This window comes from Cariama cristata, unplaced genomic scaffold (assembly GCF_000690535.1).
Source record: "Cariama cristata isolate BGI_N322 unplaced genomic scaffold, ASM69053v1 scaffold12697, whole genome shotgun sequence".
Lineage (NCBI taxonomy): Eukaryota > Metazoa > Chordata > Aves > Cariamiformes > Cariamidae > Cariama > Cariama cristata.
This window is the reverse complement of record NW_009628426.1, coordinates 38,756-62,791: the sequence shown is the minus strand read 5'-3', so window position 1 is coordinate 62,791 and position 24,036 is coordinate 38,756. Positions and strand designations below refer to the sequence as shown.

General features: G+C 36.3%; 1 protein-coding gene across 1 annotated transcript in view; it reads right to left on the bottom strand.

Annotated features, from left to right (window-relative positions):
- The window catches only part of LOC104165243 (TBC1 domain family member 5-like), a gene marked incomplete at its 5' end in the record, with an annotated part of 40,626 nt that overhangs the window by 3,502 nt on the left and 13,088 nt on the right, over nucleotides 1–24,036 (bottom strand). The window contains 8 exons of the mRNA XM_009704819.1: nucleotides 2,466–2,535; nucleotides 2,624–2,674; nucleotides 4,169–4,257; nucleotides 10,415–10,517; nucleotides 16,817–16,884; nucleotides 19,687–19,758; nucleotides 19,862–19,951; nucleotides 21,797–21,905. Of these exons, the coding sequence (XP_009703121.1) occupies nucleotides 2,466–2,535; nucleotides 2,624–2,674; nucleotides 4,169–4,257; nucleotides 10,415–10,517; nucleotides 16,817–16,884; nucleotides 19,687–19,758; nucleotides 19,862–19,951; nucleotides 21,797–21,905 (652 nt within the window). The remainder of the gene's footprint in view (nucleotides 1–2,465; nucleotides 2,536–2,623; nucleotides 2,675–4,168; nucleotides 4,258–10,414; nucleotides 10,518–16,816; nucleotides 16,885–19,686; nucleotides 19,759–19,861; nucleotides 19,952–21,796; nucleotides 21,906–24,036) is intronic.

The following is a 24,036-nucleotide window of genomic DNA, read 5'->3' as shown; positions in this document are numbered from 1 at the left end:
AAAATTTAGATCAAGTATTAGGAATAAAGTCACCAAATCCTACCACAAAACATTATCTACCACAACACAAACTGGAATGGCTGGCAGTCGAAACTAATACAATTTATATATTCACGCATTTAGGAAACAAATGCTACGGCAATAAAGGGAGGCTAGGACATAGTACAAGTATAAACTGTGGACAGATTTCTCTCATTAACCACTAGGGAATGGAGTAGCTGGAGAAGCTCCTCTAATGGCAATTGGGAGTAATGGAACCAACTGTTAGAGGCTATAAAATGTAACATGTCTCTCAGAGCACACACTTTCATTGCTTACTTTGGGAAGATTCAGACTTTATTATGTAGCTAACCCTCAAAGTCATGACTGTAAAAGGCATACGTACAAGAAAGGATTATTAAAGATTATACGTGTTTGCAAAGAACAAGAACAAACAACTAGATATTAATCCATGCGCTTTGCATTGTTAATTTTTTATGCCATGGAAGGACTGGAAAGGGCAATGTAAACTTTCACCTTCTAGCCAAGCACTGCAAATCTCTAAGCAGACCTAGCTATTTCCTGGAATAAAATTCAACCTCAGACTTTACCACCTCTGTCACAGAAATAGGAACAATACATTTGAATACACTGAATTCTGAAAAGCTACAGTCAGAGAAAAACATTTCACAGCTTTGTTGTTGAAATAAAAGTGATTATGTTGTAAGTTCATAAAATTTGTATCTCATATGCATTATCCTTAGGTACTGAGAATTATGTAAAAACCCAAATCCCAATACTGATTTATAGCTGTAGATAGCTTAGGCCAAGATGTCAATGCTCCATGTTTTAGAAAATATATATATAAATACACTTAAACATTTAAAGAAAATAGAAGCTTTTATGTGAGTCTTGGGTGAACATTATTTTCTTCAACACACAGACAAAATCACCTCTCAAACTAGTACTCTCTAATTACAGTTTGCAAATACAGGTTCTGGTGCACACATGTGGACATGCAAAACCAACCAAAGTCTTATCAATTTTTTGTTAACTCTAGATACTCACCCCATGGTCTATGTGAAAAATGAACCAAGCTGGAACTAAGTTTGGAGGACAACTCTTTTAGGACATAATAGACTGAAAGTCTTGGCAATAGCTGTAACATGGCTATGTTTTGCTAGAGAATTCTATGTACACTTCATCACGCAAATAATTTTTCAGAATTAAAAAAAGAGACAAATGTAAACAGGGAAAAAGACAGGAAAAAAGTATTCATATTAAATATTGAGCAATTGACTGAGGGAATTGTCCCTCATGCCATGCATGAAAAATGGTTACAGGCAAGGACTACATGGTCCCTAGAAGGTCCCTGCAAAGAGGAGCTCTGTAGAACTAAACTCACAACAGAGACAAAGCTTTTCTATGAAAAGAAGCAAGATACTAAATACAGCGGTGTCTGTATAGCTACACAGGAGACCTGAGGGCACAGACATTCCCTCTGTTTGAATACCCTGAGGTCAAGAAGAAAAAAAAGTAAGTGGAGTGAGGAAGTCAGGGAAAGATGTACCCTGACCTTTGATGGACAGTCTATGATTAAAGTTTTGGTTTCACAGTGAATTGTTTATACTGTAAAAAGCCGAAATCAATTCAAGCCTCAATACGTTAAACAGTGCCCATATGCATTTATTTAACATGACATTTGCACAGGTTTTGGGTACCTAGATGTGCCTATGACAGGCATTCTTTCAAATGCTACACAAGAACATCACTCATACATAGAAGAATCTGAGTTCGCTCACTTGGTTTTTGATTACCAAGTGATCTTTCAACAGATAGGAACTCTCAACTGGAAGACTTTCCACAAGTGCTTATGACCAAATTCTGAAAAACCTCTAAGTAATGTCAACTTGGTTGAGCCTGCCAGAGGAGGCCACGAAGATGATCTGGGGGCTGGAGCGCTTCTCCTCTGAAGAGAGGCTGAGAGAGTTGGGGTTGTTCAGCCTGGAGAAGAGAAGGCTCCGGGGAGACCTTAGAGCAGCCTTCCAGTACCTAAAGAGGCCTACAAGAAAGCTGGGGAGGGACTTTTTACAGGGGCATGTAGTGATAGGACAAGGGGCGATGGCTTTAAACTGGAAGAGGGAAGATTTAGGTCAGGTATTAGGAAAAAATTCTTCACAGTGAGGGTGTTGAGGCAGTGGCACAGGTTGCGCAGAGAAGTTGCAGATGCCCCATCCCTGGAAGTGTTCAAAGTCAGGTTGGATGGGGCTTTGAGCAACCTGGTCTGGTGGAAGGTGTCCCTGCCCATGACAGGGAGGTTGGAATGAGATGATCTTTAAGGTCCCTTCCAACCAAACCATTCTATGATTCTATGAGTAACCAAGTTGTTTAAGAGAAGACGCCTTATTAGCTTCAAATTAATTCAATTATATTAAAAATCACATTTGCTTAAAAATAGAATAAATACATTTTAAAGCAATATTTACCTTTTGAGTGTCATGTTCAAAAGTTGAAAACCAATGTTCTGCAGTTTTCATAAGACGTGTGAACATCGCACTGAAGGGGAAAAACCCAGAAACTTGGTGTTAAATAATGTATTACAAATAAGAACAAATTAAATGTAAAGGAAGTAGTTAAAACTTACTAGGCATCATGTTCCAGATATTCAGGATTCAAAAGAACTTTCATTTCCTCGCTGAAAAAGGCAACAGTGAACAATCCAAATGTGAATGTTTATTTTTGGTCAGTGTTCTGCATGTACTATTATGTATTTATAAGCCAACTTTCATATAAAGTGCAAATGAGAAAACTAGCCTTTTTAATTAAAAAGAGCAACTCCATTGAACAAATGAAGTCTTTCCTTTTTATAAAGATCAAAAACAAATTAGCTGCCTTGTCTGCACTACAATGAAGTAACCATCTAATTATTCCAAATAACAAATTACTGAATGTCACAATGTATTATTTGAATATGCTTGATCTAGAATAATTGATTGCTGCACAATCTATCACTGTTTGTCCCAAACAAAAAAAATATGGTTACTGGTCAAATATGCAGTATCAAAACATTAATTTATTTTGTTTTAATAGCCTGTATTTTTATTGTACTTTAACAGCAATTAATCAGTGACAGCACCTCTTTTCCATCTACTTTGCTGCTTAGCTCTACTTTTTCAGTGGGGATGGAACAGAATGCTGTGCATAACACATGGTTATTTTAAGTTACTTAGCACTGAAGAGCATCTTCTAGGTAATTTCAGGACATCTAAGGACAGACATTGAATAAACACACCCTTGTAAATAATCTCCATCCTTACGCTTAACTGCCTTCGGACAATCAGGTTGAGGGGTGCTAACAGAAGTTATATTACATAGTACACATAATTAAATTGGCTTTTATTCACTGCTGGATTCCAAAAGAGAGTGTAAAAGACAAATTAAAACAAATGACCTAAATACCACAAGTGACACAAGAAGGCAAGTAGTTTCTTTTTTTTAAAAAAAATAGCTTTACATATAGGGCAAGAAAAAACGCATCTGAATCTGGCTGACAGACAATCATGTGTGATCTAGTATTTTATACATATGTGTATGATTACATGCATACACACACACACAGTTTGAGTGAAATGGAGAATCAATAGCTAAACATATTGTTACTACCAAGTCAAAGGATAGTCAGATACTGCAGCTACAACATTGCAGGTGATGAAAGAAGTATCAATCACAATGATTTGTCTGCACCGATTTTTTTCTCTTTTAAGATATGAGGAAAGAGAGTTGGTAACGTCTGGTCTATGACTGTAGTTCTCTAAATCTGCCTCCTCTCCGCAACAACAAAAACTAAACCATTTTTAGCAATAAGAATGAGGTGAAACAGTAGGTAGGTATGTAAGCTCTTTGATTAAGGTTTTCCTCGGGTTTCTTGTCTCCCCTTTTTTCACCAGCTTATATCTGTGAGGGGGACAATGTCTATACTTTTAATCCCCCTTTCAGAAGCTGCAGTAGGGAAGATGAAATAAGGACATTCCCTTAACAGCATGAGGATGCAACCATTTCTGATATCAATTTATCAACTATAAACAAAGAATTAAGGAACACATATTTATAAGTTCTAGCCCGGCCAGCTTCATTTATTTTTTTAAGAAGGCAGATTTCTAATACTATACGAATAAAACACAATGCTTGCCTTGGTTGTGCAGCTTCACTGGCATGTGAAAAAGCTTGGTGGTCACAATGCAGGATAAAAACAATGGGAGCTAAAAGTTCATGCATACCCTAAACATGAAAGGAAGCAAAAGTAGAGTAAGATTTTCCAGTCATATAATAGTTCATAATATATAGCGTCAGGGAGACAACAATAATAGGTGCAGACTAACTAAAAGCAGGAACATTTGCATTCTTAACAGAACAGTTTCATAATCAATAGCTTTTATCTTAAATTCTGACTAAATCCAAGTGTTTATTCTTCTACAATACATGGAAGCAAGTTATTCTCCCTTTTTGTAACACAACAGACAACAAATTGGCAATGGTAGTCAACTCTGCACCTGGCAGTTTACTCCAAGATCTATGTTCATAAACATGAATTTTATTTACAATAATTACAAGCATGATCCACAGTACAAAGATCTGCAACTGGGATGAATTACAAAATTTAAAAATATTTTTTATTTGATAATGTTCCAAAACCAGCATAGCAGTAGCCTTTAGAGAAGACAAGGGCAGCTATTTGAGTAATCAGAAAAGGAAACTTACATTCCTATGGACATGAGAAATAAAATGGGTTTTTTGCCCTTTTTTTTTAAAAAAGTCATTATGTCATATTAAAAATAAACTCATTATAACACAATGCAGAGGACACCTGATACTGTTCCATTACAAACTATTACTTAAATATGCAATTTATATTTACATACAGAAAAAAAATAGAAACATGCAGGATTGGAAGAGAAAAAAAAATTGGTGGATGGTTGAGGACTTGGACCAGCATTAGAAGCATGGCTGGGCCACCTAGGCCAACCATGGGTGCTTTTAACCAGAGCTCACCAGGAACAAAACAGGAGTCTTAATTTGCCTGGATTCACCTGGGGCTTGTCAATTTGTTATCAGAAGCAGAAGCAACCACTTCAGGAAACAAGCAATCCAGCTGGCAAGCAGCAACACATGGACAGGTAAAACTATAGCCTGCAGAACGAAACCTCATCTTCAGCAGATATTCAGCCCCTTCACTCAGATTAGATCAGGGAAAAGGAGGATTTGGGGTATCGTAACTGGGCAATTTGGTTATGTCAGGGGAATTGGGCTTCCAGTGGTGTACTGGGATGGCAGGCAGGAACTATGCAAGCTACAGGTTGGGGCGGGGATCAGCTGTACAAAAGAAGTGAAGGGAGCCCTTCAGTGATGGAAGGGATGTGAGATGAAGGATTGAGACCTGTCTGGCTGCCTCTGGACATAAGGATCACTCCAAGGGGAGGGAACTCCTGACCTCAGCCCAAAAACACAAGCTACAGCCGGGGCTTGGTGCCGGGCACCCAGGCTACCCTTGCTGGGTCTCACTCTGGGTAGAGTCCTTGCCCGGCTGTAGGAGGAAGAGTGTGGTGCCAGTTCAAAGGTGCAACTACTTCACCAAGTGCAGCCTCAGTCCCAACTCCAGGTAAGTGCTCTGGGCAGACAGGGGTGCCAGGAAGACCATCTTGTCTATCCTGTTGGCAGAAAGAGCACTGGGGCTGGCTCATCAAGCTCATAGGTGTTTCAGGCTGCTGTCAGGAGTCAGATGATGGGTCTTCATACAGGAGCTGTTCTACTTTATGCTTGCAGTTCCAAGCTAGGAAGTTTCTCCACTTACTTTTCCAGCCCTTTCAGTGACGGACAGATGTGAACAATGAGAGTTACACGCTTGTGCAGCTACCCCGCTGCTCTGCTGCTACATCAGTGGATATTCCATGTAGCATTTGAAGAGTATTCAATATTCGTCAGTTAGCTTATCAGCTTCATATGTATCAAACAGATCCATTAACTACTAAAAACTTTAACTTCCATTGGAAATAATAGGGATTTTCCTTAAGTGGTCCAAACTGAGCAGAGAGGTAGATGTGGAAGCCCTCTCTAGATCATTATCTATTTTGAGTGTGCTTGGATGTATGTTAGTTAATCTTATCAGTTTGTAAGAGGAAATTCTAATACCTAGCAGTGTTGAAGGAAAAAAAAACAGGTTTGGAAATTTCTTTGTGTGCTATCAACTGACATCCTAGGAAATTTATTTTTAATTTCTTCAGGACTGAGATGACTGTTATAGCCTCAACTGTAGGGTTGCAGCAATAGCAATCAGTTGACTAGACAAAGCTAAAGACAGCAAAACTACTGAAGTTCAGACATTTTCCTTCTCTTCCTATTTCTGAGACTTTAGGGACTACTTCAAAAGATGAAGGCTAAATAGAAATTCAGTTAGGAAAAAAAAGGTTAAAGCCAATGTAGCCACTTGATTTCAGGAGCTGATGTAAAATTCCCAAACACAATATGGGTTAGATTACAAATTGACAAGTTTAGATTTCTGAAAGTCTTATGGTCATACCAAGAGGGAAAGGAACAGGAGAGACAGGGAGATAGGTCCAGGATTAGACAATAAATATAAGTGGCAAAAATATTTAAATAAACTGTAGATAGCCTGGGCTGTACTTTCATACATACTCACAGCCCTAGGTTAATTAAGAGCTCCATGTCTAATCTTTTATTCGCCCTGATATACTAACATGAAATAAGAGAAATGGAAATGCCAAAAACTTGACTATCTAATGAAACTACCACCTAAGCTGTAAACATATAAGCTGAAGAAAAAGAAAGAGGACATAAAATAAGAATTAGTTATAAAAGATAAAAGCACATCATACATTCTTCCAACATAATAATATATCAACTTTATAATAAAGTAGAATCATAATGTGACTGCCCACATACAACAAAAACAAAACAAACAGATGATGAAATATCAGGATTTCAAAAAGATACCTCTGATCTTTCAGTTACAAGAGTACTTCAAATGTTTAGAGATTTTTAGCTTGGCAAGAAAAGCCACCAGTGTAATATGCATACACATATTTTTTCAATGCTGCAGTTTACTAAAACTCTTTAGTGTTAATAAATAAGTTGACAGAGCTCAGATAATTTTATGACACTTCCCAGCTACAACAAAATATTGATTTCAGAACACAGTCTACAGCTTAGAAAGAAAACCAGAAATACAGCATTACTACAATGAAAAGTGAATCAATGCATTTCAAAATTATATTGATTTCTCTAAGGGCAATCAAATCACGAGCGAACAATAGTTAGCCTAGTGATTTAGCTTAATTGTCACTATTTCTTTTCCGTGTAACTAGGACCGGAATTTTGGCAGCAGTCTTACAGAAGAATGCTAAGAGTAATTTTTACATATTCTTAAGTACAATATACTGTTCTCTTTAGATTTTATATTTACTGCTGCTATTCAAAAATTCAATGATCCCAGTGAGGATTCTGTCTTTAAAGTCTGTAATACAGCTTTACAACATTCTACCCCATTTGACTAGGGACAGAAATATCTTTTTCCTCATCAAATAACATGTTATTTCACATAGGTCAAAAACCCACAAACCCTACTACAAAGACAACTTTCATGCATATATGCATATTAAACAAACATTATTGACTGCTTCTTGTAAGACTATGTGCTGATGCTAAGTAATAGTTTAAATAAAATGTTGTAAACTTCAGATACACTTTATTTACATTAATAAGTATGCAAATTGTCAAGGAACTATAACTTTTTCCAAATATTTTGAAAGAGAAACATTGGTCCTGTACAGATGCTCACAGACAGAAGCAGAAGTTTTCACTTATTGACCAAGTGTTATAATTCTAATAGCAAACGTAGCTCTTGTATGTGGTCATACAAACGAGACAAGGGAATTCTCATAGAGAACAACAGGACCAGACCCATGATGGATACTGAATATTAAGACAAATTCCTTAATTTGGGCTTTGTATTCAGGTCACTGTGGAGAGAGCAGCTTGGAGTGATCTGTTATTGATGAATTAATGGTAATCTTCATTATTTTCAAGAAAATATGCTAGGTTTTGATGTAGTGGGAATTATTATGGGAAGTGGGGCTTGAGTGAATGGTAAAAACAGAACGAATAAAAATAGGACAGGAAAATTTGACTGCGACATAGGTATTTGCTAAAAGAGGGAAAAAAAAACATACTCTCTTTTCCTATTAGCTAATTCAGAGAAGGGTACTGATAGACATGAAAGAAATGTTACCTAAAAAGAGAGGGACATGAGAACAAAAAAGCAGGATTGTTACTAATAAGCTGACAGGAGCATTAATTTAAAAAAACAACAAACAAAACCATCCTTTTAAAATGAAGTAAGAAAAAAGAAAAGCTCCTAATAAAAGTGACACATGTCCACAAGAAGAGAGGAAAACCACAATCATTTGCTATTTTGTGGACTTGGCACAGCACCATGAGACTTGGGTGATATGCTGAACACACTTGTGAGAGATTAAATCAACAGTTTTTCTTGATCCAAATTTATTTCATTTTCTGCACTTCACCTCTCCCCTGAGTCCTGTGGCAACCCCTTCCTGGAATTACTGCACTACTGATGTACACCAGTTGAAAACGGAGGTAAAGAAGTTTTCTTTGTCAACAGCCTGTAGGCTCGCAAAATTGAACCTGTTCTTTTATCTGCCTATGTTCATTTAGCCCACCAAGCAGTCTTTATTAAAGCTGAGGCATCAGGCAGTCAAAGTTCATTAATACCATTTATATAATCTCTGCAGTTTCAATTAACTCAGCAAGACATTCTACTACATGATAACAGTCTCATTAATTCAATAAAATCCCATAACTATTAACAATATGGTCTATGTTAAACGGGGTGTCACCTAGTAGAAAATAATAGCTTTAACAGCTTGTGATGAAACTCAGGGCTTTTTTTTTTTCAAATTTGATCCGGCTAAATATTCCATCCTTATGTAGAAAGGTATTATTTCTCGGTAAGGAATCAAGAGGATTTTAAATATGAGCAGAGGGTAATTAAGTCCTTTTAAGTCATATCAAAGAGTAAAATAATACTTCTTGTTCTCTAAATGATAGACTAAATTAGACAGAATGTGTTCTTCCATTTTCCCATCATCAGTACTCTGGTCTATGTTCACTAGAAAGGGGAGGCTGAATGCTGCTGAAGTGTTTTCTTTAGCAGTGCCCTTCAAAATACAGCTCACAAATCTCATTTTTTCTTGTTCTCATGCAAGAGTATTCCTTGCTCACAGTCTGTCAAACACGAGAAATAACCAGCTGATAGAGATTCCATGTTTGATAACTATATATTTGATTTTTAGTATCATCTGCAAGACAGTTCTTCAGAAGTAACTGTTCCTTCAACTCATATGTGTCATTTTTTTCATGAAATGCCACTCATTTCCTGGTTTGAGGACAGGGTGGTCACAGATCATGCCTGAAAGCATACAGTGTCTTATAAAAATCTTCATGTTTACTGAACCTATGTATTTTTGTAATGAAAAATTTTCTATCTGAAGTTTGCTGCTGTATAGTGTATCCTTTGTCCATGCACACAGAGTATCTCCCAGTTTGTTAGTCCCTAGACACCTTACAGTCACCCTACCCTGAATAAACAAATACAAATATACTTATGTCGATACTCTGCATACTGGTCTTGCTATGTTAATGTGGTATCAAGTTTATACTAACTTCAAGACCTTCAGAACGAATGTTAAATTAATTTAGCCTGCATCCCATATGGATGCATAGTTAGTGCAGCTTTAAGGCTTTCTTTATCTTTTTTAACAAAAATGATTTGAGCAGGCTCTTCTTCAGGCAACACTGTAAAAGTGGTATTTGTAGCACCCTTATCCTTCAGTCAAGAGGCATTTGTCAGCTGCGTTGTATTTGGCTTAGATAAAGGATCTATTCGCTACCGTACCACATGGCTTTAGCACTTTGAGGAACAACTTAAAATATTACGTAAAACTTAAAATAGTAAACTTCGCCTAAATTTCAGAAGTCACTATTTACGTTTTTTGTTTATTCAGTACCATTTTTAATCCTGCTGCATACTTTCTTCTTCAGCTACGCAGAGAAAGCCTTTTTTTTTTCTTTCTTAATCAACACTGAAGATGATGTTGTTTATAAAGAAATTTGAAGTTAGACAACTTAGCAACCTTAAAAAAAACAATTTGAGGGACTGTGTTATGAGGAAAAAGCATTATGTTATTCAGTGAGCTTACTTTTCTTACTATCCAGCTGACAAGGAGCTCTTTGATTACTTTAGCATTATGATACAACTTCAGATACAACAGAACTACATTATTGTCAAACCGAACAGAAAATGTTGAGTCAATGAATGCCACCTGTACAGTATTTTCATTACCTGTTTATAAAGCAACTGCTCATTTTCTCTGGCGTAGCAGAACAGAACATCTGTAAGAATTTTCCTCACATTCTCTTGCTGGAAATACTGCATTTCAGGAAAGCTGAAAATGAAGAAATACAGCGAAAGTAAACAATACAGTGCACAGAATCTCCGTCACTGGTCTTCTAGAAATGCTTTTAGGTAAAGCAGCACCTCCCTTGTCTGCTTTCCCACCGCTCTGTGAATTGTGGGTGATGCTAGAGTAAGAACACTTCGAAAGACTCATTACATTTGTTTTGCAACCAAAATTCTGAACCATATTCTTTAATACACATCAGTCTGCTACATCGATATGATGATATCACCAGTTATATTTAAATAAGTACTCCCTTTTAATATTATGAAAACTAGAGATCTGCCAGAATGAAATACAATGACAGATTGTTTTAATCGTCAACTTCTTACAAACGGTCAATCCACTGAAAATGAATTACTTGAAGAATCTAATCAAAATAAAATGATGTACCATATGAGTATGTTCCTGCCTAAAGAGTTAGGTTCCTTTGCTCCTCCATGTCATGAAAACAAGTTGAGTTGAAGCAGAATGAGACAGAATGAAAGGCAATCTGAAGCAAAGATCTACCCTCTCCTCCCTGCATACAGACTCCTACTGCCAAACCCAGCAGCCCAGAAGACCATTCTGGTCGCAGGTGGCACAGCATCCCAAAAGTAACTTAACTCCAAGACTGTGCTCCACCGACTTTCAGTCCTTCACCGAAGAAACTAAAACTTGCTAGGAACACTCAGAAAAGGAGCGTGATCAAAGAATCCAAGTAGAAACTTCTCCCCTCAAAACACTAACTCATTTAAAACTAAAACTGTTGCAAACAGTTATCTATTGATTAATTTGATTCAGGTACTGGAAAGAAAAAGCACCAAAGATCAAATCTCCATAGATAAAAAACACTTTATATGACATGCTCCCATTTTTTTAATCTAGGCTAGGTTGGCAGCTGTAACTGGATCATTAGTCTGCCCTGCAATTTCACAAATAGTGCTCAGGCCTGCTCTTCATTTTTCTCAAGATAAAAGTTGGGCAAAGGAAGAGTACAGGAGCTACAGGATGTTAAGGAAGCTTATAAAATTTCTAGTTCTAAACCGGAAGAGCATGTGAGAAGAAGCATATACACGAAGGTTCGATATGTCATGAACATTTGAAAAATGATTGGCATTTTAATGACAAGTTTATTACAATATATCATAATTGACATCAAAACCAGCATGTTAAACTCCAATATATCTTACTGGCATCTTTTGTGATGCAACACAATTAAGGATTTCACTGTCTTTAGTCGCTGTCTGAAATAAACTTTACAATTATGAAATAATCTGACACTCTGGCAGGGCAAATATCCCTTAAGTGAAATAGAATGAAGTGGACCTAGTGTGAGAATAATGGAAAAAAGGTTCTGGGAAAATCCTGTTACCTGTGTATAATCCAGGAAAATGTAAATATTTACAGTCTGTAACTATTCTGAAGCAACTCTCACCTGTGCATTCTGCTTCTTGACTGTTGGAGGTAGGAAATAAAGTGGTTATGCAGGATGTACTTTAATGAATAAGTGTACAAACAAAAATGTTTTCGCGCTACCAAAGGAGTAACTAAATAACAGAAATGTTTCATAAAGCAACCACCCCAAACCACATCCAGCAATAACAAAGAAAACCAAAAAATCTGGAAAGGTAGAATACTAAAAAGAAGGAAAAGGTAAAGTTGGACAAAGAAAAACTGAAGAATACTTGAAAAGACAAGAATGGCAGGCCTCAGGCTACATTGCTGAAGTAAAGGCTATAGGATTGTCAGTTTTAAAATGAAATCACATGGACTGCAGATAAGTTTTCTTCAAGAAAATTTTGTTTTTCCTGCTTCCCAAGTCTGAGCTACAATGCTAAACTTTAGACCAGTTATATTAAGGCTGTTGTAAAGCCTGTTCACAGAGAAACAGTATAGGGAATTATAATAAATTACGTCAGATAAAACTATTAGTGTTAATAATTACTGCGGTTATCTCACAGAGGTGATGACAGGTAAGCACAGAAACATAATTAATTAAGGCTAGAAAGGTGCTTTGAAATCCTTAGATGAACGACCTGGATCAAGAGCCAAGGCAGAGAAGACACCATGGCTTAAATGTAGCAAGGCTGAAGTCCTGAGAAAGGCATTGGGATGAGGGGTGTAACATTTTCCTGGCACCTGGTGAGGGAAATGATAGACCAACATTTGGAAACTTGTATGCACTTGTACTAATCATGTTACTGTAAAGGAAGGACACAGCTGAGACCAAAAGTGCATTACAGCAGATGGCAATCGACATAATTTAGGGGTTTGAAGAGATTATTTCTGAAGGACTGTTATTCAGGCCTGCCCTATGAAGTTTAGGAAGAGAAGACTAACAAAGAAGACTCAAAAATACACAGAGTTATCTGTGAGGACCTAGTAATACCAGAGATTGTGACAGAAAGGATAATAACGAACTCAGGAATAAGCTGGCTGAAGTATTAATTATAGTAAATGTAAATACAAGAGATCATGAGGGAACTATCAGTTCGGGATGGATTTTTATTGGGAATGTAATTTTATGATTAAAGCATCATTTTAGAAACACAGTATCCTCAAATCAGGCAAGGTAAGAATACCTTTCATGAACACTACAATATTATATTTAATTACATTTCTGAGAAAGACTACATAAGGACATGGGAATTTTACTAGACTTTTACCACAACTGCTACAATTAAACTACGGCGCATTCAAGTCTCTGCTTTCTGACAGTGAAGACCAACGTGAGTTAGTTATCAGTGTTTAAAAAATTCCTTTAGCCCATTTAGGGACCCGTACACCAGGGGCAGCCAGACTTTGACACAGAAGAAACTAAGGCTGGCAACCAAATGAAAGGATGCACAAATACTTTATGAAACAAATTTGGTGGCAGACAGAAATGAGGCTCTTAACCACAGCCACGGAGTGACCATCTTTTCTTTCATGAATAGATTCCATCCCCTGTCATTCCCCAGCCCTGTTACTCAGCTGGAATGGGGAAAGCTACTAAACCAGAAAAAACGGAAGATGCTCTTGCAACTGCAAAGGTTTGGTAAAGAATAATAATAACTGCCCCTGTTGCTCACTTTTTTTCTTGAAAAGGAATAAATTGGTGTATAAAGGTAGCTCTCCCTTCCAGCAGTCCCTCCTCTTATGTAGAAAGTACATTTTGTTTCCTGTGTTATACTCAATGGATTGCTCTTTCTTCCCATCTCTTCTATATGCTTAGGAAGGATGTAGCTGCCTAATGGCTTCTCCACCACCTTTTTTATGGGTAGGTGGTTTTTTGTTATGTGGGAGATGGAGAGTTTAAAACAGCAGCACCCACCGCTACGCATCTTCACACAGCTTCCATTGTCCTAAACTGTGATTGTTACTCCTGAAGCAGAAACTAGGTAGACCAATATATAAAAATACTACTGCAAAAGGAAAGAAATCCACTTGATTAGTCTAATGGGAATACCCCCTAAGCATTTTGTTTTCTTAAAATACTGGGGAGAAAGAGAGTAATCAAATCTAGCCATTTACAATCCCAGATGTACAAGGTGATGCCAGCAAGCAGATCGCCAGTATTTTGATTTGACTGCATCTGCCGATCTGCTGATTTCCATTTCTGCAGAATATTTTTAAAAATTCTTCTTTATCACTTACCTTCTTAATCATGACAAAGTAAATCAGCATTGTCCCTTGGTACATCTTTTGAATGACAGTAATTAATCATTGCATTCTTAAGTCTGTTAAGAGTTACTATGGTGCTAGTTCATACACATCTTCCTTTCTTAGTAGAATAATAGAATGCAGTATTATAACCATAACTTGGTTTGTACTGCTATCTACATTTAAAGTAAGGCTTTTACTTGCATTACAGTAAACCTCCCTTATCCTTCTCCCCACCTTCATTTTTAGATGCTTCTCACTTGAAATAGAAAGAGATGGGGTTTGCTTCCAGCTCAAAAGTACACATTTCTAGACAGCTGAAGGAAAATCCATTCTGATCTCTCAACTACTGTAAAAAATAAGTCAGGCGATTAATTAGAAATTTTGATCACTAATGAGTTAGGACTAACTTAAAATCTTTCCTTACTTCCCTTTTAAATATTAGAAGTTCTCATAATGCAACAGGCAAAAAGCTGTATTTAGATATTATGGCTTAGATGACTCTCATCTGACCCTAGGTGACTACAGTTTAGTTAGGTACAGGCAAGCTAGAAGCCTTTGATAATTACTGAAGAAAAACATACTTCTCTATAGTGTGATTCATCAGACCTATACTAGACATTTACTTTAGGAAGAGACGATTTGTGTCCTAGAATTCTTCAGGTACATAGACTCCAAAGGATGATTAGCCCATGTGTGAGCATCTAGGTTTTACAAATCTAATTATTAGGTGAGATAAGTGTTCACAAAATGCATATGAACACACACACACACACACTTTATCACAGTTCCCTTTAGGTAACAGAATTCTCAAATGTAAAACAATTTAAAACAATACCAATTTTCAAAGCGTATTTCTACCTACTTTTCCCATCTATTACTACTACACTTCAGAGAATTCTAATAAAACCACTATAAATTTTTTACTGCTTTGATAGAAAAGCCTCTGGTTTGCTACTCTGTGAACAGTTAGCATCACTCTCTACAGCATTATTTACTTTATGCTGTTGGATGCCGGAGTACTGAGCTGGATGACAAAGAATATAACAATATTTGTTAAATAAGAAACAGAAGCTAGAAAGTGATGATTATGGTAACTGAATATAATACTCAATTATTTTAACCTTTAATAAACAGCATTGCAAGTTAATGACAAATTTTTTAATTGTAACTCCAGTAATTATTTAAAGAATTGAAATGAAAAGGAAAACATTAAAGAGAGGGTACTTGCACTCCAAAGCCAAGGAATGTAGAACTTAGTGCTTCTTACAACAATGATAGTTTACAAACAGATACATATGTATACATAAAATGCACACTATGCTTTATGATTAGGCAAACAACAAGTGTATATATAAATGCGTGTACTTTATCAAATAAACTCATGTTACTTTGATAAATTTTGCTCCTTCATTGTTTGACTTATTTTGATATTGATGACACATAATGTATGCTGCTATTGTTTCAAGTAGACATTATTTTGTATAAATACATAGATGGAAATTTCTTTAGTCACTATTACTAATATTAGTGAATACTACTCACTCTGCCATTTGCCAGAGTGAGAGCCTGGACCTTGTGTGTGTATATATATTTTTTTTTTAAAATAATAGTCTTACATCCAACGTAACCTCCATACAACTTTTTATTCTCCCATTATAGTTTAGATACGTATATATTTTAATCTTAGAACATCCTGAACTGTTTCCTTTCACAAACGAAAAATACCATCTGTTGTGAGAATGCACATGAAAGCATACTCAGATTTTAATTATACATCTCATGGCAAAATGCATTCAAGAATGGGTCTAGGGACGGACATATAAAATATTCCAAAACTAGACAGCAATGATTTCTTCTGCATGACTTTGTTTCTGTAAATGAAGACGTGTGAGCTTGGGATTTGTAAAATCTATGACTATCACCACTTTTTTCAAGTTATAAGGAAAAATATTTGCAATACACTAAAATTTCACATGGTAGAAAACCAGTAATTGAATTTAATTAGATTTACACATCAGTCAATGCTTCTACTCTGAAAAGAAATGTTTTCAGGAAGTGAGTGTTCTAACTCAAACAAGTTTCTAAACAGGAATGACCTAAGGGCCAAGAAGATGAAAACATAATCACAGTAACATTAGGACAAACTTTAAAAGGCATATGTGACAAATAACACTAGAAAAGTGATAAATAAAAATAGAGATGCTTAACTTTCTCTATATGAGTGACATTTCCCTTACTAATTACAAACTGCTTTTTTTATTATTGATTAAGTGCTAAGAATTAAAGAAAGTAATCTGTCCAATCTATTATGATCATAATTTAGTTAAAACACCTTTCAGTTTCTCTTACCTTCTCTTTGCTACACATGGAAAACTATTTTAAATTTCACATAGTAATACATTTCCTAATATCTTAATTTAGAAGAGCTTTTCTTCAATGATACCAATAAATCTCCACGGTTTAATGTTTAACTCGATTTTCTTGTTTTTCACTCCAAGAAAGCTGTATTTTTACACATTTAATGTATGTTTCTACACACTGATGTTCAATAATCCTGACATTTACACTAACCAAAGTCATGAAAACACAATATAATGTATACCACATAAAAACATAGAATCTAAATTTATATATATAAATTTCTTTAAAGATCTACATACGTTCTTGTCACATCTTGTTCAATCATTGCTCGAAGCTCTTTATCCTGGAAAAATTTATTCCAAAGACTCTGAAATAAGGAAAAATAATTGTATGAAACAGAGACTTCTAATAATACTTAAGGTTTATATAGTACATCAGAAAAGTACTGTACAAATATTAACTAATTGATCCTCAACATTCCTGGTAGATAGGTACATCAATATTTTATGGGTGAAAAAGAATGTTGGTGATCAGACCAACGTATCTGAGAAAGTCAGTTTAGATCAGAGATTAAAATATTCCAGTTCCTGGATCCTTGTTCTAGACTCACTCCATTTGCTCACTGGATGGCTGCAGATCTGTGAGTTACTTTAAGGGGTCTACGAAGAAAATTTAGAAAGGCAGAGTAAATTCAAACTTATCAGAATCAGAGGCTCAACTGAAAAAAATTCTGTAGTTCACTCATGGAAAAAGGTCTATATCACCGTACTGTACTACACTTCTCCTCTGGATGTATGGACTTTAATAGGAAGCTGCTATAGTTTCCATACTAAGAAATTGTTTGGAAGTAAGCTAGTTTGTCTTAGTGGAGGCAAAATCGAATAAGGCATGTATGATGATCAAATACCTACTATGAAAATTACATTGTTCTAATGGTATGTATACACAGTGCAGATCAAGACTGGTCATTCTAAAAAAGTTTTGATAGGGAAAATCAGGGTATTTAAAGCTCATTGTCAACATTAAAAAAAAAAAAAGGTAAATAGAGGAGTTTGAAGTAGGTTTAGCTTCTTCTGTATCTGTACTTATGACCATCTTCATTCTCTTTCTTCGGTTTCCACGCCTTGTTTACCAATACTTTGCAAAAGCTAACCTGAAAGAAGTCAACCAATGCTGTTGTTTGTATGCTCCAGGAAAAGTATTGTAAAGCCTATTCTTTATTGTAAAGGGATGGTAGCTTGGCCATATTGATAAAAACACAGAAGGAACAAAATCTACACCAGTCTTTTCATGCATATTAAGTTTTCAGATAGCAGCAGCACCAGTGAATGAAATACTGTACAAAGAGAGTGGCTACAATACTTCCAGAATTTCTTGCTCCCCTGTAAACAATTCATTGCCATGGTGGCTTATGCTCCACAGGAAGAAAAGAGAAAGTAAATTAATGTTATCTAGCAGAAGGAAGGTAAAATAATGAAAAAGAAAATGTTAATTAGCTTCTATATTTGTGTTACAAACTATGAAAAAAAAACCCCCAAACTTTAGAAGTATTTATATCCATGACAATGTCTTACGTAAAACTATTATCATTTTAACTCACAGCTCTTTTCATGCAGCTGGATCACACTTTGCAACTCCCCTGCCCCTGCTCCCACCCTGGTCCATCAGAGCAAAGAACAAAGGAAACAGAATCTGCATTGTGAAAAGGAAGCAAAACCCAGGACACTGAAGTGATAAAACATTAAGTCATTGCAGAGGCTCAAATGCATTTCGCTCTTCATTCCTATGCCTGATTTGGTCCGTGGCTTTGTTTTATAGATTAATCCCCTGCCACATACTCTGACATGTTAACCTTTGTCCTCTATCTCCTAAAGACATCATAGGCAGAAAGAAGGTTGTGCCACTGTGTCTAATCACAAACTACAACAGAAACACTTTAAATCTTTTACATTTGACACAATTTTCTGTCCAGCTGGATGCAAGAATGGTTTGATGGCACGCACAGTCATACTGACTGCAGAGCCACCAATGTGCCTATGGTCAATACTTCCATGTTTCAACAAGAAAATCTCTCTCTCCTTCTATGTTAAATACGAAGCAGAGTACCACACTACAAACAAAAGATGGGCTTCTGTTTGTGAACTAAATGGAAGTACAAGCAGTACCACCAAAGATACCTGTCTTTCCAGGTGTGAATCTCTTAAATGCAGACAAACACATTACTTTCATGGTATTATTTTGAAAATTTTATAAAAAAGAATTTTCAAAAATGGTAATATAATTAACAGAAAAGCTTAAAGATATGTGATATAAAATACTTAAGAGCTTTTCAGGTACAACAAAATGCAGTAGAAAATCAGTTTAAAAAAAAAAAAAAAAAGTTGCCCAAAATTAAGCTCCCAAATCTACATGTAAGCCCTCCTCAAAGTGTCATGACTTCAAAAATACCAAGCTACTAGGTCCTATTGATTTCAATGAGAGCTGGATGCTCTGCACTTAATGACAGTCAGGCCAAATACTTTTACCACATTTTCAGTATTTCTTTAAAATCTGGATCTTTCATTTTGCAGCTGGCTGCTTTCTAATTAGAAAAGAAACTTTTGTTTCTTTTAACTATAAAGAAAAAGAATTAAAAACCTTGGAAGAAATGCCTATCTTGCAGCCTGGCACTTTATACATTAACTCAACACATAACTCAGACACAGAACAATTCTGGTTTAGCTGGAGAAAAACTTCCAAGGCTGAACAGTCTTCCTGAGGAGGGTTCTTCAGTATTTGCTGTTAACAGCATTCCCTTCACATTGACTGTTTAAACACTCCTTCAAGTAGAGCCATTTTACATGTAAAATGAAAACACACAGCGATAAAAAAGTATATCAGTTAAAGAAAGGATATGCTGTGAAACTGGACTTACAGTCCAGCACCGATTTTTTGTTCATCACAGCCTTCCCTGCGATAAGCCCTGAAAAAACAGAATATTAACCTGGAAATGAGCATTTCTGCTTGTTCAGCAGAGCCTGTGAACCAATTATTAACACAAGTCAGTTTGGAAATTTAGGAGGGAGGTCTTAGCACCTGCCATTTTGCCTTCTTCAGCAAGAACTCACTTGTGTCAGTATGATGATAATTGTAGTAGCACATGTGTTGACAGAACCAAGAGTCAACTTACCCCCTCGTCCTGAGAGAGTGGGTTGTTGATTATCAGATCTTGCTGTCCTGCTTTCCGAGGGTTTGTAATGTGCTGTGTAAAACCAGAAAAAAATCATATCCTCTTCTGTTATACTATAAGTATTAACATCTATGTCAAAGCATGAAAGTACAGAAGCTATTGTGTACCAACTTACAATTTCTTTGATCTTATTGTAAGAAGTTCTTAAGTCTGAAGTGGTTTTAATCCATTGACTTCTGTCTTGGGGTAGAACCTCCAGAAATAACTATCCACAAAACAAAACAAATTCATTAAGCTTGATCAATTTAACGTATCATATAAATACTACCAGACAACATAAACCATCTCACAAAGGAGGAGCAAGTACTCTACACGTAAAAAGAAAGCAAAGACCTATAAAATGCTCCTGGCTTTAGTACTTTCCCGTCAATAAATAAGAAGCTAGAAACAACAGGAGCTCCACAGTACAAACTAAGGCATTAAAAAGAACTGAAGCCACAAACTCAGGCTTTGTAAACTGTCATAAATTCAGTGAAGCTGATTGAGATTTCCATGGCAGAAACAAAATGCAAAGAGATGAAAATAAAAACACAAAACTTGAAGCTATTTACATAACACTGATGACCTAATGCAACATGCTTAAAACAGAACATGAATGCAGAGCAGAAACTAAGCACTCAGAGATGTAGTCTACCTAAGAAATGTGGAAAAGGGAAAATTTTAATCTATAGAAAAGAAACATTCTAGAATTCTGCAAGACAGTTAAAAGAGGCGATTTTGCAAAAAGTCATTGAGAATGCCTACATCTCACTTCTTTCACATTTCTGTTTAAAAAGGGTTAGAAAGAAACACTGATTAGAAAATACTATTTAATTGCATATAAAGTAAGGGGAAAACCAGAATATTTTCTTGCTTTTTAAATGTTTTTATTTACACATTATAAAGTGTTAAGAAACAGTAAATACTGACAAAAAAATTCTCAAATTACTAAAAATAGTTAGATATTTCAGAACTTAACAAAAACACAGATAATATTTTTAAAATAGGCAGTCTAAAACAGAGCACTATCCCATACTGGGACACGCAAATAAAAACAGCCTTATTTTTAAAATAAAACCATTCCTTGACTTAATTAAAGAACAGTGAAAAACTGGATGCTTTTGTTAGTTCAGGGTTTTGAATGATGGCATCCTAATTTAGAGGTTCAAGAAGAAGCAGACTAGTAAAACCATGCTTGTGGCATATATTCATATGGTCTCCTGAAGAAAGTATTTTCATTAGCTTTAAATTTGTTTGATACTACATACATTGCAAATTTCAATTTTCAGTTTTCAAATTTATTTCATTTATAGACAAACAATATTTTCATTTTCTTTTTATAGGTCTTTGTGCCAAAGTGAAGCTTCGGAAATTCCAAGTGAGGTAATTTAAATTATCAGCGCTAAACTACAGCAACTCTACTAGGGAAAATGTTCTCTATTATCATAGTTAGTGCAGAACAGATGACCTGATGCCAGTGCAACAAATTCTTTTGGACTTTATATAGCATCCCAGTATTACTTTGCTTTCTTTCTCTTTTCCTTCCCCTGCAACTTTAAAACATACAGTAAGAGACCTCTGAGGACCTGTTGTGTTTTAAGATTGGAAGACCTGGCTTCCCTCTCTACCCAGTCATTACAAGAGGCACTGGTCTTCATTTTCTCATTTCACTGGGAAAAGCTGCTAGCCAAAGCATCAGACTGATTTTAAAGGAGTCTCGAGTTCCACAAAGCCTAAATTGTGAGACAAACTTCCTTTTTATTTCCAGTGTATGACTTCACTGCACGGAGGCTGAGAGGAGAGATAGCTGTGTAGCACTCAATTTTCAACACACCACCCAGCACAAAGATATTCTTTCCTAGGAATCTTTTGCCATCACCCGCAATTCAGCTTTAAGGCAACTCAATATGATTAGCAAATGTCCTATGAATTATAAAAATGAGCAGCAAAACATTGGGATGAAGTCTCTCGGAAAATTCATGATTCTTTGCATCAATAATCTTCCAGCGCATCAGGTAATGTGTTGATATATTGCAACCACAAACTGTAAATAAATATTTTCTCTTCTTACCTTCCAGCAAACACTACGGAACCTGCTGCTTCTCAGCTGCCCATTAATCCCCTTCAGCCGTATAGTTGCCAAGTAATTGTTGTTTACAAATAGTTCTTCCCATTCTTTGCTGCGTGCAAAAGCAAAAGCAATGAACGTTTAAACAACAAAAAGCCTTAGCTGATTTAAGGACTATATGACACTACACAATTTTGGATAAGCAGAAGAAAGGAACTTTTTTTTAATGTATATATTTAGTTGTGTACCATTTCTGAACGCATGGCTGTCTTTTTGGACACATTTCTTCTTTGGATTTAATGAATATGTAGATCGCTATAATTATGCCAGCTACTGAAATTCATAATGTCTATGGAGGCTATTCCATTTCCTCTAAAATGTTGGTACTGCAGTTCAGTGAATAAACAAGAAAAATGAATATTAATAGAAGCACATTCACGTTTCAGCTGTAGACAAAGAAGTACCTATTCCAAAAATATGCAACAGAAAAGTATACTGTTGACTGTATTAGTTCCTCACATGATGTATTTGCTTAAATGAACCTTCTTTTCTTCTTAATGTCAAGCTGGGCAGTTAAGCATAATAGAAGATGACTTTCTTTAACATTTAGTGCTATTTACTATTGAAATCACTCCTTCTTCTTTCTACATGATCAGTTTTAAAATTTTAACAGGTGCTAGCAAATTTAAAAAAACATCAAAAAATTAAAAAGCCTCACTGTATAAACTGTTAAAGGCAAGCTTGAGTACCTTGCAGTACCTATGGCTGACTAGATAAACAACCTAAATATGCCTCCCAGGCATGCAGGCACCAGGGGCCTAACACCTGTGCCTCATTAATATACAAGTAAATCTGCTCTACTGGGAAACAATTGGAAATTAATTGTCCCAAACCATCTACTGAGTTTGAATAAAAGAATTAAATCTATATTTCCTGCACCTTCTACTGAAACGAACCTCAAGAACAGCATAAGCCATTTGATGGTCTTAGTAGCCCCAGACTTGCTCACAGACTTTCTGCAACCACTCTACAATCCAAAGGGTAATTTCAATGTAAAGAGCTGGGTTATGTGCAAGGAAATGTGTTTTGGATTTATTTTCAATGCGTGTCCTTAAGGTGAACATCTCCTCCTCCCACTGTCACATGGGAGACTATTACTTCTCCCTGGGAGACCAAATGAAACCAGAAAGAGGGAAACTACTATTATGACTCCAGGGTAAGATCTCACCAGATTTCCTTCGCTAAGCAGGGTCACAGAGCGGGTTATACTCAACACCAACAAACTCTGGTTTTGCAAACTGCCCTAAATATATGCAAGCTAAAGTTAGATAGTTTTCAGCCTTTTAAGCTGAGTTGTGAGGGTGAGTTTTTTAAACCTTGTTTTAGATAAAACTTGTTCGGTTTCAGAACAGAATTATATGATATCGTTGCTGGGAATAGTTGCGGAACAGACTTGGCAAGCCAGGAAACTATGGTCCTGTTCCTCTGAGACAGGAGCGAGCTCATCGTCCATGCTGAGACCAGAAGCACTGTGTTTGTGGAATGCATCACCTTTCAGCTAGGACCGGTTTCTAAAAAAAATGAGTGTTTACTGCCGGGTCTTGATTATTAATTACTTTGAAAAGCGAAGGTACTCCGGACAAGAGCAAAGACGACTAAAGCAGTGTTAGCTTGCAGGGGTTAAGGCCACTTTTAGCTTCTGCCAACTGCCAGTATTCCCAAGCGACCAAAATAGCAGCAAGTAACTCCCAACGGTGTGGGGCAGCTTCCTTCCTTCCTGCCACAACCCCCATTCTCCAGAAAGTCCACCTGGTCATTTCACTGGCTCCCTATCTCCCATACATCCTCACCTTCTGCAGTGAGCTGCCTACGATTGTTTACCACGATTCTGTCTCCTTTAAATACAACGTATGGTATATAGCAGACACAGCTTGAGAAAAATCTGGGCCTTTCTTTCACAGTCATTTATACGTCAGTAACTACAGTATATTATGCCTATCTAAATAACCCTCCTGTTTCAATCATGTATAACATTCTTCATTTGCCACTGTAAATTTTGTAGCATCACTGGCCATTTTAACTACTGCCAAGCTGCCTCCCTAAGGTAGCAATGCTTCAAGAGTGACGCATTCCCCTGCGCACACAACAGGTCACACTCTGAAGCTATTCACACTGTTCTGCAAGTGGATGACATTCCCACAACGTCTTTGAAAATGCCGGCATGTCAGCTGAGTTAGCAAAAG